General features: G+C 53.8%; 1 protein-coding gene across 2 annotated transcripts; it reads right to left on the minus strand.

Annotated features, from left to right (window-relative positions):
- On the minus strand, positions 40 to 13091 carry MAN2C1 (mannosidase alpha class 2C member 1). 2 transcript variants are annotated; one of them, XM_021407478.1, is made up of 26 exons: positions 12959 to 13091; positions 12599 to 12724; positions 10984 to 11107; positions 10230 to 10300; positions 9840 to 10017; positions 9174 to 9363; positions 8567 to 8673; positions 7974 to 8084; positions 7705 to 7797; positions 7240 to 7356; positions 6645 to 6740; positions 6221 to 6366; positions 5639 to 5762; positions 5017 to 5138; positions 4455 to 4540; positions 3763 to 3933; positions 3417 to 3499; positions 3144 to 3238; positions 2921 to 3025; positions 2559 to 2715; positions 2095 to 2238; positions 1897 to 2006; positions 1248 to 1327; positions 966 to 1111; positions 605 to 708; positions 40 to 530 (listed from the first exon to the last, which is right to left on the minus strand). In XM_021407478.1, the coding sequence occupies exons 1-26, from the start codon at positions 13069 to 13071 to the stop codon at positions 413 to 415; spliced, it is 3117 nt and encodes a 1038-aa protein (XP_021263153.1). In that variant the 5' UTR covers positions 13072 to 13091; the 3' UTR covers positions 40 to 412. The 2 variants fall into 2 exon arrangements, with proteins under 2 accessions (XP_021263153.1, XP_021263154.1); XM_021407479.1 differs by lacking the exons at positions 40 to 530; positions 605 to 708 and adding an exon at positions 744 to 874.

Genomic DNA, 13234 nt, shown 5'->3' on the forward strand with positions numbered 1-13234 from the left:
GGGTAAGATCCCATTGAGATGGACGCTGAGAGCAGCACCTACAACAGTGTTCTCATGTAATTTTGTCTTATTTGTCCCCCCTTGTGCTGCGGCAGTGCAGGAGACAGGAGAAGGAAGGGAAGAGAGGGGGATGACTGCACGGCTCTCTGATGGCTGGCTGGGGGAATGGGGTAGGCTGTGCTCTTCCCTGGAGCTGCTGCCTCTTGCACACATCTTGGGAAATACCCTCACTGGACTGTGGTCAGCAAAAATGCTTGGTCCTTGCTCCTCTCCAGCCAAGTAAGAGGTGGCCAGGCTCAGATCCAAGAGGTGTGACACTGTGCTTCCACCAGGTGACCTGGACGTGCCATGGGGGAGCCTCAGGCTGTGATCTGAGCTCCCAGCGTTGGTCCAGGTTGCTGTAGCACCAGCATCACTGCCCCAAAACCAAGAGGATGGAGAGCACTTGGAATGGCGTGAAGGAAAGCCTCATGCCCTGCTGCCCCAGTGGCAGGTGGCCCTTGGCTGCCGGCCGCTCCAGGAGGTCACATCTGGGGGAGAAGACAGCTGGTGAAGCTGAAGTGACTGACCTGAGCCCCCACCCAGCCACCCTGCGTGCACTTACAGCATCGCCTCTTTAACAGGGAGGGAGGTCTGCAGCCAAGTGACAACCGTGCTGCCATGCGCCTCGTACAGCCGGACCACCACAGCTTCGGGTCTGTCCTCAGCCTTTGCAGAGACAACAGAGAAACGAGTTCACACAGAGGAGACAGGAACACCCTAACCTACATCTCTATACCTCAGCCAGACCAAAATGATCTCGACCTCTCTGCTCTGACATGCAGAACAGAGAGGTCACTGTAGCCATTCAGCCGATCCTGCCTGCCACCCAGTGCTGGGGAGAAAGCAGACCACACTGAACAACAGCAGCTTCAGAACTGTCCCTTCCACCTCCCTGCTTCTGCCCAGGGGACTTGAGGACTTGCCTGCTTGACAGTCTCCAGAACAACTGCAGGTGAGCTCAGAGAAAAGGCACTCCAGGTTAGGCACTGTGCAGAGCTGGCCGGGACTGCGTGGAGGGGGAAATTCAAGTTGTAGGCACACTGGATCACACCAGCATCCTGGAAGGAACCTGCAAAATGAGAACGTCCAGTGAGCCTCTATGCACTGACAGCCAGAGGTGGGGGCACCCTGTGCCTACCCGAGGCTTGCTGGAGCATCCTCTACCCTGGGTGTCCTCATAGTGTCCAACTCTGCTCATCACTCACCCTGGTGAGGCATCACGGCGTAGGTGAACTGGTGGTGGGCAATATCTGCAGTGGCATCAGGGGACTTTGGTGCTCTCAGCCTAAGGAAAGAGGTGGGTAAGTCTGGTCTCTCCACAGGATCTTCTGTCACTCAGCTCAGAGCACTGGCAGGACAACTGCCTCCCCCAGCTACTTTGGCACTGGGCCCTGAGGTGGATTCTGGCACTAGATTCTAGACACAGTGTCCCGGGAGCTAAAATCAACCTCTGAATGGTGGTTTCCTGCGAAACTTTGGTTGATAGACTCGAAATATGCAGTCTCTCTTAGCTTCACATGCATATGTAAGATCGACATTCCTTTCCCCTCTTAATTTAAGTCTCCTCTCCTGGGGTGTGTTTTGGCCAGCAATAGAAAAATTACTTGGTACAAATCTGGCTCTGTGCTCTCTGGAATTATCTATGAGTGTATGTCATCGGAATTACGTTATCTTAGTCAATTTTAATTCCATCAGCCAACAGGTTTTAGAAGACAGCCACCCACTTAGGCTAACACCAGACTATTTCCTTATTAACTATGATCATTCAGGACCAGACTCTGCCCTGACTTGACACAGACACCTCAGAAAGCACAGTGACTGCTGCAGCTCCACCCTCACCCCAGCCCCACTCACAAGGAGAGGCTGAGGATGTTCCTGTGTGCTGATGCCCCGTATTTACTGTCATTCAGCACTGCCACCCCGAAGCCGTGCTCGGAGAGATCCATCCACTTGTGAGCCCACACCTGCAGGAGACACCAAGGGACATAGTTATCACACAAAGCTACTGCCTGGGAGAAAAGCAGCCCTTGATGGGACTAGACCTCCTCTCACCTCAAATCGGGCCCAGTCCCAGGATGTGTTCCAGTGTGTTGGCCGCTGCAGATGCCCAAACTGGATTTCGTAGGTAGCATTTGCGCTCCGGACCTGCACGGGGAACTCCACCTTCAGGAACTTGTGAGATTCCTTCCAGTCAACCTAAATGCAAAAGCAGAAGGGCATCATCATGGAGGGCTGACAGGCAGGAATTGCACTCATCCTTCCCTGATGTGCCGCAGTCAGCTACCAGTCAGACTGGACTAGGTACAATACAATAGCCAGTAAAGCCCAAAAACAGCGGAACTGATGTGTTTCTTCCACCTTGTCCCTCAAGAGACCCCATTCTGGGACTACCTTCACCTTTTGCAGAGGACAATAGCCAGGGGGGCCCCCAGAGCAGGAGGCAAGATGGGGAATAGAACTCAGAACCAAGGTTCAGCTCCCCAGGGCCCTTCCTGCACGGCAGCCACTAGCCTCACCTGGGTCAGGAAGCGGATGTATGGGCACATGGCATCCAGGATGATCTCCTGGGTCAGGGTGCTGCTTTCCCCAATCCGCAGAGAGAAGCTGGCGCTTCCCCGCAGGCCCCCTGCCAGGGTGATTTTCAGAGGCTTCAGCAACGTTGTCACTGGTTTCCTAGAGACAGGGGTAAAGGTAGATTCAGGTAGATCCAGGTTCCCAAATCCCAGTCCAGCCTCCCACACAGCAGATGCTCGCTTCTACAGAGTGAATGCCCAAAGACAGGAGAGGTGCTGAGGTTTGGTTACAGCTCAAACTGACGGGGAGGAAAGAACATCAAAGCAAAGTCAAATTTTAAGTGCTGCAGCCAGTGCTCCTCTACCTGGTCTCCAAGTGATAATCCATGACATCCCAGGCATCCCAGTACAGGGGAACATCATCAAAGAGTGCAAACTGGTTGGCACGGCAGCCATCAGCAATTGACTCTCTGGAACAAAACAGAGAAAAGCAGCTTAAGAAGTGGCAGTGGTGAAGGGTTCTCAGTGAGAAGAAGGCCTGAGAGAGGTTTTAGGAGCCCAGGTGCAGGAAGCAGGTGAGAGACTTGCCTCTCAGAGTGTGCCAGTCGAAGAGAGATCAGGCGCCCCATGGCATCCAGGCAGACTGCAATCACCCCGTTCTCCATGGTAATGTAGCCATCCTCCTGGGAGGAAAGGACAAACAGATCTCACAGGCTCATGCTTTCTGAAGTTGAAGGAGTGTGAAGTTCCCAACTGTAGAACTAGTGTGCTAACTTTCTGCGTGCTGGATCCCCTGCGTTTCTCCCCAGTCAGCCTTTGATGCAGGTACCTCATTCTGAGGACAAACACAGTTACACTTACCTGTTCCATCACTACCACAGGCTCAGGGGGCAGCAGTGGTTCCCTCACTATAGCGTAGCCCATGCTGGGAGCTGTCACCAGAGCTGGAAAGGAAAGAGGTTTTGTTTCAGCATCTTCCCCAGACCCATCCCTAAGTTACACTGTGATGCCCTGGTGCTCTCACATTCGCACCCTCCTCCTCTTTATCCGTTGTTCAGAGACAACCTGAAGTGGGATCAGCCTCAGGAAGCATTCTGATAAATCAGTAAACCCCTCTAGGACGGGAAGAGGCAGAGTAATTTCTTGCTGGCTGTCTCCACCTCAGTAAGAAAACCTGATGCACGCGCTCCCTCCAAGTTAGACATACCTAAAGCCTGTGTTCCAGCTGGCCCAGTCCTGGAGATCACCTCTGTCCGCTCCCAGGGCAAAGTGTTCAGCACAAGAGTGCTCTCAGCACTCCCAGACTTGAGCTGCAGCAGTTCTCCGCATAAGGACTGCACGGCTTCCTCCTGCAGGCGAGTGCCAGCCCTGCGGATCTCTGAGCAAAAATCAGCCCAAGTTGGACCCAGCCAGGCAGTTCCTCACATCCGAGAGCTTCTGGTGCTCTTGTGCAAAGTACATACATTTTAACTACTTCCAAGCTCCAATTACTAGTTAATATTAATTGCCATTATCTATTAAGTAATTAAAGTTTATGATTGTTCTTATTGTTATTACAAGATCACAGTGAGCTATGCCAGCTGAGGTGGAAAACTGCTGAGCTGTAATAAAGTAAGCAATTGCAATTGCCTGTGGGTCGACAGGAGCGATCTTTAGCTCCTACCTTTGCAGGTGTCTATCCTGGCATGCAAACAGCAAGCAGAGAAGTCAGTAATCCAGCATATTTTGCTCATTTCCTGGTTGAATTTGCCCAGGTACTGACACATGCCTGCACACATTGCGCTGCACGGGTTTGACCCGCATTGCCAGGCAGCCTGAAATTGAAACCTCTGCAACAGGCAGGACTCAAGGTGCTCATATAGGTAAGTAAGTGCCCTCCTAGCCCAACTCCCTGCTCACCTGTGTAGTATTGCAGGGCATCCCTGACCACGAGCTGGATACAGCTGCCTGGTAATACATCATGGAACTGGTTGAGCAGCAATAACCTAGAACAGAAAAGAGAAACCATGTAAGGAAGCAGGGGAGAGCACCAGATTTGTTCTATCTTACCAAGCCCTGTTTGCAAAATGGACAAACTTAGTAACTGTTCCCTACGCCCTCATTTGGAAACAATGGGAACATTTTCTGCACAGCACACTTTAAATCCCCTTACGTTAGGGCACGTCAGCTGTCATCTTAGTAAACCACAACCACAGGGATTAAGAGCTGACTCGTTTAATCCCTTGGGACTACCAGATATATTATTGCACGAGTTCAGACCAGTCAAAACTGGCCAAGGATAAGCGTAGGCTGGAGATGAAATTTCCAGGCAGCAGAGCAGTAAAGGTTTGGAGCTTCCAAAGGATTTGGAGCGAGGGTTTGAAGGAGAAGCAAGGCATTGAAACTCTTTCCTGTTAAGTTCTCATCAGTTGATGGAAGAAGTATTGTTTGCACAGCAGTCAGTGCTCATGTACATCCTTACCTCCAGAGCCTCTGCAGCTGGCTAGCAGGATACTGGAACGAACCACCCTGTGCCACAGCCAAGGTGCTAAGTACTTCCACATCATGAAGTATTCGCTCGCACTCCCGATTCCCCTTCTTTATCTAGTGCCAATCAGGAAGAGAAGGAAGATCCTTAGGGAAGTTGTAGCTAGGAGCGAATCTCTAACACCAGCAGCAAAAGCACAGATCCAGTGCAGGAAGGTTGGTTACTTGTAGGTGTCATGAGTTGCCATTACTAGCATTCTTTTTTGGCTGCAAGGCTTTCAGCTTTACAACCCTCAGCACAGGTCACTGCTCAACCCCCAGGCCAGGCTCCTCTCACCTTTCTACTCTTCTCATTCTTCATCCCTCCTCTGCTAAAGTGCAGGACATGGCAGTTACTGACCAAGGGGGCTCTGCTGTGTCTTGGCTCCCTTCTCACCCTGGAAGCAAGTCTAAAAACTAACAGTAGATCTGCCTTTTGGAGTGCTGGCTACAAGGTGGCTCCCAGAGCTGAGGCACAAAGGGCCTGGAGCCACCTGAGCAGTTGCAAAGAGAACTGAGAACAGCCACCTTCCCTGAGGGTGAAGGAGCCCACTGCCCCATCCCACACACGCAGTCACCTGGGCCTGGGTGGTATATGTGCCATTGTGCAGCTCGAGGAAAAGCTCTCCCACCCAAGTGCACAGCTGTGAGGACTCCTTCTCCAGGACAGAAAAAAAATGGTCAGGAGTGGAGATCCGAACCCTGTGGGAGCAAGGTACAAAAACAGCAGTGAGCCAAGGAGTGCATGACACAGCTAATGGGGTATCCCCACCAGAAAGGTGTCAGCTCCAGAACTGAGGCTTCAAAAACCCCAACACAGAGCTAAAAGGGATGTGCGGGAGGACCCTTGGCTGGCCAGAGGTGCTTTCTCCACTAAAGCTTGGAGAAAGCAGTGGAAATGGTCAGCTCTGAAATCCTCCTGTACTACAAACTGCAGGCAGGAGACAGAGTGGTATGGTGTATGCTAACTGAGGAGCAGCAGCTGTTTGATACCTTGAACTGTTGCCAAATCATTTTTCCCCAGGTCGAGCACAACAGACCTTTGTTCAAGCTACACCTTGTGTACACAGCTGCTTCAGTAGAAGCAATGGGAGCCCATGGAGGCTGTGACAAATGCTCTGTGCCTGTGCAAGGAAGCAGGAAAGGAGCTCTCCTCTCACCTTGGCAGCCCATCTGTGTCACTCATCCTCTTCATCCTGTCCAGCATCTTTTGTGTGGGGCCACCTCCTCCATCTCCAAAGCCAAAAAGGAGAGCGCTATGGTTCACACGTCCTTTGTCCTTGTTGTTCTTCACTGTTTTCAGCATCTAGAAGGAATTTTGGACAGCTGCAGTCTGCTGGTACCCAGCCCCAGCTCTCCTTGCTCCACACAAGAAAGTCAGCCTTGCCCCTATTCCCCAGTCCAAACTGCAAGAATCAGTCATGGACGCATCGCAGAGGCAGGCAACTAACTACTAGGCACCCTGAAGGCCTTCACTTGGTAATCCCACTCCCTTCTCCGACAGTGCCCGCTCCTGTGAGCCTCAAATCTGGCCCCATGAGGCTGGCATAGCTCTTCACATGCAGGTCTGACAAGCTCGCTTACCTCCTCCACTCGCCCGTGCATCCCATAGGAGTCACCAGGGGGGAAATGGGTCAGGACTCGGGACCCATCAATGCCTTCCCAAAAAAAGGTGTGATGCTGCAGGCAAGTCAGAGAAAAGTATGGTGTCTCAAAGAGCCACAGAGTGCCCAAATGTCGGAACAGAGCCCATGATTCCCAGGAGTTTCCAAAAAGACTCACACCAGCACTGGCAAGTGATCAACCCATCCCTTGCACAGTGTTTCAAGGCTCCCAAACTCATCTCCCATACAAACGCCCATGTAGAGAGCACAGTTCAACCACATCAGCACAGAATTCATGCACTACAAGCCCATGCTCCCTTGCAAACCCTGTCACACACAAAGCCCAGCAGCCACATCTCTAGGGAAGTGCAGAGGGGACAGGCACCTCAAAAACCTGGAGGATTCATGCTAGGCCTTCCCTTTCTCTCCATGTCACAGCTATGAGTTTTTGGAAGAAAAGCCTGTATCAGCTGAGCTAAGGACTGGTTTGAGCTGTGGAACAAATGGGTCCAGCCCTGCAGACAGATTCCAGCAACCTCACACCCACGCCTGGGAAGTAGGGAAGCACAACTCACTGGGAAGGCGTTGACCAGGTTCCAGCTGAGCTTCTGTGTGAGGAACCGTCTGATCCCACAGCCACGCATCAGCTGGGGCAGCTGGGCTGAGTACCCAAACGTGTCTGGCAGCCAGAACTGGGAGCAGAGGAAGAGAAAGACAACAATCACACTGAGTTTGTTCAGAGTATCCTGGCTCTAAAAACTTATTGCAGAAGGGAACCAAGATGTGCTAGACTAGGAGCAACTCTAGACACTTTGCTAGAGTCCTGCAGGCAATAAAATCAAGGCCTAACCCTGTGCTAACTGGCAGTATGCATGGGTGATTGGATATTCACTCATCACAGCTTTAAACTGCAAAAATCAGGCCTACGTGAGGCATCTGAAAATGACATCTAGAAAGCAAGCCAGAGAGAAACCCTCAAGCACAGCAAGAGGTGGAAATAGACCATGTGCAAGGAAGGCATGCTGGAAAAGAGCAAGTACCTCTGAGCAGATCTGGCCAAACTGCTCCTGGAAGAACCGCTGGCCCTGAAGGAACTGCCGCACCATGGACTCCCCACTGGGCAGGTTTCCATCCTGAAAGCAGAGGACAAGGAGTCAGCATCCTCTCTTGCAACATGTGTACCGAGCCAGGCACAGAAGTGTCCAGCTCACTCCCGCTGTCACCCCGCCCACAAAGGATCTGAACACAGCTTGGCACTGCAGAGGGGAGACAAAAAGGCGTGGTGAGCCAAGCTCACCGTGCTCCTCACCATTTCCACCCAGGTGCCTCCAACAGGAATGAACTGCCCCTTTGCCACGTAGTCCTGAATCTGGGAGTAGAGCCCAGGGTACCAGCTCCGCACCCACTCGAACTGCTGCGCCTGCCAGAGCACAGAAGTCAGCCCCAGCTCCCACCACATTGTTTCAAACCAATGTTCCTGCTCTCTGTAACCACACAGGACCCTGGTCATCCTCGTCTCATTTGGAGTCACACTGGAGAAGCAGCATGCCTCAAGCATGCCTCAAGCAGAGCCTCAAGCTCTTCTGCTGCTCAGTAGCTTGGCATCAATTCTTCGTGCTGCTCAGAGCAAACCACCCCAGTCCTGATCCTCAGAGTTGCCCAGACAATCCCCATACCTCAGGAAAACTCCCTGGAGACCCCTCAACCCTCCAATGCAAGAGACAAGCTGGACTGCAGCTCTGTTGGCTTCCAGAGACTGCTGCATCCCTCAGGCAAAGATCTGGCTCACCCACTAACCCTAAAGCCAGCCCCAGTGAGATGCAGCCTGGCCACCCTGAGCTGCAGTGACCCCTGGGGGTGGCAGTGACCCCATCACTCCAATTGAGGAGGGAGCTGGCTCACCTGGGAGCAGGCGAAGGTGAGCTCCGGGTTGCGCTCCATCAGATGGATAACCGTGACCCAGCTGCGAGCACATTTACGGATCGTCTCCTCATACGGCCACAGCCAGGCTGCAGGGACAGACACACGGCCCAATCATGGTTATGACTTGGCACAAGCACCACTCCTGGCTGCCTGGGTAAGGCAGGCTCCTTTGGGAATGCGGCTGCGCTGTCTTTCAAAGATCAGCCAGGGAAAATGCAACAGCAAAATGCTATCCTTTGACTGATGTGCCTGACAGCACCACGGCCTGGGGCCTCTGATCCATCTCTGCTGAAACTGAAGTCCTCCCCAGGGACTGGAAATTGAGGGGTGATGCCCAACAGGCAGAAAACAGTGGTCTGTAATCCATCTCCCACCAGCAGCCCCATCAGTGCTCCAGACTGCACAGCTAGCCAGACACACATCCCTCTGCCTCAATGCCCCATCAGACCAGCTGTGTGGTAGCACCGAAATCCCTTCTCCCTTCCCTCAGGGCTTGGTGCCTGTAGCCCAGGGGCAGTCAGCTCTCCCCTCGGGCAGCAGCACTGCCATCCTGGCCAGCAGAGAGGGAAACCTGTGCTGCTCTCACCAGAGTCAATGTGGCAGTGCCCCATGGCATGGATGGTGTGCTGGCTCTCGCCGTTCCTCTGGCTGAAGATCGCTGCAGCCAGGTCACGGGCAGCAGGGAAGGTGGACGGGTCCTTAACATCACACACGTTGACGATCTGGTTGGCAGCATACAAAGCCTGGAAGCTCCTCTGGTTTTCCTCCCCGAGGAGCTAGGGTTGGGAGGAAGGACAGCTTGACTCTGAGCTCAGTACATTCTTTGGCTCTCTGCAACAGCATGGATACATCTGCCCCAAGGAGAACCTGCGACCGCCTTCCAACACCTGACTCTGCCAGTGGTTTCAGGCAGACACCACGTCCCTGCTTCACAGATAAAACCTTATGTCTTTGCATGTGTTTCCCTAAAGCCAGGTTACACATACACTCAACACCAGAGGGCTCTGGCCTAACAGACCCTGTTTTGGACCAGGAGGTAGATGCAACAACCACCTGCAGTTTCTCCTCGTTTGGTTTTCTGACACACCAGACAACGTCAGTCATGCTAAAGCAGTGGGAGCAAATACACATTCCTCTGGGGCTTCCTGGTGGGAGGAGACAGGTCTTGGGATGTGGAAGAACGGGATAAAATGTAGAAGTTGTAGAAGGAGGTAGCAACGCTAAGAGAAAGAAAGAGGATGAGCGCACAGACCTGGGCCATGTCCAGCAGTATCTCCAGATCCACCAGCAGCTCGTACACATCCCGGTTGAAGACGACCAACTCAGCCTTGCTCAAGGTGAACTTCCTGTCAGGGTCTGGAGGGGCGATCATGGAGCCCTTGCCAGCCCCAAAGAGCCCGTTGCAGGCCAGCTCCACGTACAGCGTCAGGCTGCAGAGACCAGAAGGAAAACATCAGGGAGCAGATCACAAGCAGCCAGCTGGGAAAGCTCACTCCTACCCCACAGCAGGACTAGCTCAATCTGAACTCCTGACAGACCCATCGAGTACCCTGATGCAGGCTTGGGTATCCCACCCCAGCTTTGGTTATTTCACCACCAAGCTCCCCCAGCAGCACAGAGTTTGGCCAAGCTGACCACTCACCTGTGGGGCTCTGTCTCCTTCAAGCTGCTTGTCAGTACATAGCTGGTCTTCTCGCCTTCTTTAGTCAAACCCTGAAGGGGAAGGCAGCACATTTAACCCATGTTTACACAAGCCCATGACAGCAGGCTTTACAGAGCTGCTGGACAGACAGGACACCAAAAAGTCCTGTAGGAAGGAGGGCTGTGGTCCCACATGTCACAGCACAGTGCTTCCCAAAGAAGCACTGGACTACCAGCAGGCCTGACTGTCAGGACTGAACTTTGGATACAGCCCACAGACCCTCTGCCTACCACGAAGCACAGTATGCAAACTACAAGTGTCACCCTCTCTCCCACCCCACACACCAGCCTCTTTGTGTGGAATCAGGAGATGGACTCGACGAACCCCATGGGTCCCTTCCAATTTGGGATACTTTGTGATTCCATAACTGCCCCTCTCTGCACTGAAGTTTTTCACATATTTAAGGACTTCTCAAGTAGCCTTGGTTTACTTCTTAAGGCTGAACCACAGCTACATATACTCTGTATGTTTTCTTTCACGACCACATCGTCTAGACCTCCAGTTGCTCTTGGTTCTCTCCCATTGGTCCATGTGTTATTCCTCCCCCACAACACAAGCAGACATTACTCTGAGTATTGTTTAATAAGCAGAAGGGGAGTTCTACTGCTCCGTTAGAGTGGTGAGGGAGAGAACCACTCTGAAGATAGCAGAGTACCTAGCACAGCTGACATGCACCCACCCCAGCCCTCCTTACCTGGACCGGCTGGGCATCTCGCCACACCATGCCTTCACCATCGCTCTCCCAGACAAAGTGCACCTCCCGCCCTGCCCATGCTGGGGGGATGCTCAGCTCCACCCTAAACCAACAGGTCTCCCACCTAGAAGAGAATGTGCAGCACCTCACCCACTGCTGAGACCTTCCCAAAGAGAAGCCTCGTGCCTTAAGAACCTCTGTGGGCAAAGTGCAGCAGGGACACCACACAAGTGCAGCGTGCTCAATGCAACAAAGCTATCTGTCTGCATAGACATGCTTTAACCAACTCCCTGTGCAGCTGTCAGTGACCCAGCATCAGTTCAAGGAGGATACAACACCTGCACAGGGTAGTCCTGTCCCGCGCCATTTAAATGCACTGGGCCTCCCCTTCCAGCAAGCTGCTGACCTGTCCGCTCTTTAACCACGTGAAACCTCTGGCTCATGGCACAGCTACAGGTTGGAGATGTGGCAGCCAGCCAAAGACCCAGCCAAGTGGGGTGAAGCTCTCCTCCGAGCAATTCAGTAGCTAATGAAATCAGAGAGGGCTTGCTTTGATACAAAATGATACAGCTGGTGATACAAAGCTGGGAGGAGTGGCTGACACACCAGACGGCTATGCTGCCATTCAGCAAGACCTGGACAGACTGCTGAGTCAGGCAGAGAGGAACGTGATGAGCTTCAACAAGAGCAAGTGTATGATCCTGCACCTGAGTAGGAACAACTCATGCACCTACATAGGTTAGGAGCTGACCTGCTGGAAAGGAGCCCAGAAGAAAAGGACTTTGAGGTTCTGGTGGACCTGCTCATGGCTGCTCATGAGCCAGCAGGGTGCCCTTGTGGCCAAGAAGGCCAATGGTATCCTGGAGAGCATCAAGAAGACAGCAGCCAGCAGGTTGTGGGAGGCGGTCCTGCCCTCTACTCTGCCCTTGTGAGGCCTCATCTGGAGTACTGTGTCCAGTTCTGGGCTCCCCACTTCAAAAAACAAAGGGATCTTCTTTGTGGTGGAGGGCCACAAAGATGCCCGGGGCTTGGAGCATCTCCTCTATGAGGAAAGGCTGAGAGTCGTGGGGCTGTTCAGCCTGGAGAAGATAAGGCCGAGAGTGATCTCATAACTGTTTATAAACATCTGAAGTGTGGGAGTCAAGTGGATGGAGCCAGGCTCTTTTCTGCGACACGCAGCAATAAAACAAGGGTCAACGGGCAAAAGCTGGAACACAGAAAGTTCCGCACAAACAAGAGGAAGAACTTCTTTACTGTCAGAGCGATGGAGCGCTGCAATAGGCTGCCCAGAGAGGTGGTGCAGTCTTCTTCTCTGGAGATATTCAAGACCCATCTGGATGCCTCCCTGTGCGACCTGCTACAGGGAACCTGCTTTAGCAGGGGGTTGGACTTGATGATCTCCAGAAGCCCTTTCCAAACCAATTAAATTCTGTAATCCCTTATGCCTGAGGCAGGAAGGTCTATCAGCGCACGGTCCTTACCACGCCTCCCAGCCCTGATGACAGCGCGTGAGCTGCTCGGGAGGCACCTTCCACCCAAAGCACACAGCAGGGAGGGGAACACCGTGTCACCGCCGAGCCCGCCAGCTCTCAGGGCACGGAGCCCCCGTACTCACGTAGGCCCGAAGGATTCCCCCACTCTGGCCGGCCTGAACTCCTGCACGACAGCCTCGCTGTAGGGGATCCGCCGCGGGGTCTGGAAGCAGGAGAGCGAGGTGGGCGCGCAGCTGTCCCCATAGAGTCTGTGGGCAGACACGGCCGGGACGTGGTGAGCGCTGGCAAGGGGACACGGCGAGCCCTCCCCATCCCTGGCTCCTCATGACACCGAGGGAACAACAGCTGCGCCCCGCGGGCTGCCCACCCCTAGGCTGGGCCTCTGCACACTAAGGCGCCTCGGCGCTTCCCTCAGGGGGATACACCAGGGTGCGGCCTCTCCCGAGGCAGGCAGCACCCGGGAGGCCCCTCCCGCCGCCCACCTGCCCCGCAGGTTGCAGTCGGTGAAGTAGGTGGCGGACAGGAACTTCTCGACGCGCTCCAGCGCCGTACGCCGGTGCTTCAGCATGGCGGCGGCGACGCCGCTACTGCGCATGCGCCTCCGTTCCGCCCGCCCTGTCGCGGCGGGTTGCGTCGCGCATGCGCAGAGCGCGGCACAGCGCTGAGGGGATGGGGACAGGCTGCGGCCTGAGGCGAGGCCTACGGGCCGCACTGGGGCCTGAGGTGAGGCCTGCTGGCTGGGCTGAGCCGTGAATTGA

This window comes from Numida meleagris, chromosome 9 (assembly GCF_002078875.1).
Source record: "Numida meleagris isolate 19003 breed g44 Domestic line chromosome 9, NumMel1.0, whole genome shotgun sequence".
NCBI lineage: Eukaryota > Metazoa > Chordata > Aves > Galliformes > Numididae > Numida > Numida meleagris.

Bases quoted from the DNA above. Each gene is read 5' to 3' on its own strand.
- MAN2C1 (XM_021407478.1), bottom strand. From the start codon at position 13,071: ATGCGCAGTAGCGGCGTCGCCGCCGCCATGCTGAAGCACCGGCGTACG. The intron at 9,364-9,839 runs GTCTGTGCGCTC...TCCCAACCCTAG, and splicing joins TACTGCTGGACATGGCCCAG to CTCCTCGGGGAGGAAAACCA. The intron at 8,085-8,566 runs GTGAGCCAGCTC...GTGCTCTGGCAG, and splicing joins TCACCTTCGCCTGCTCCCAG to GCGCAGCAGTTCGAGTGGGT.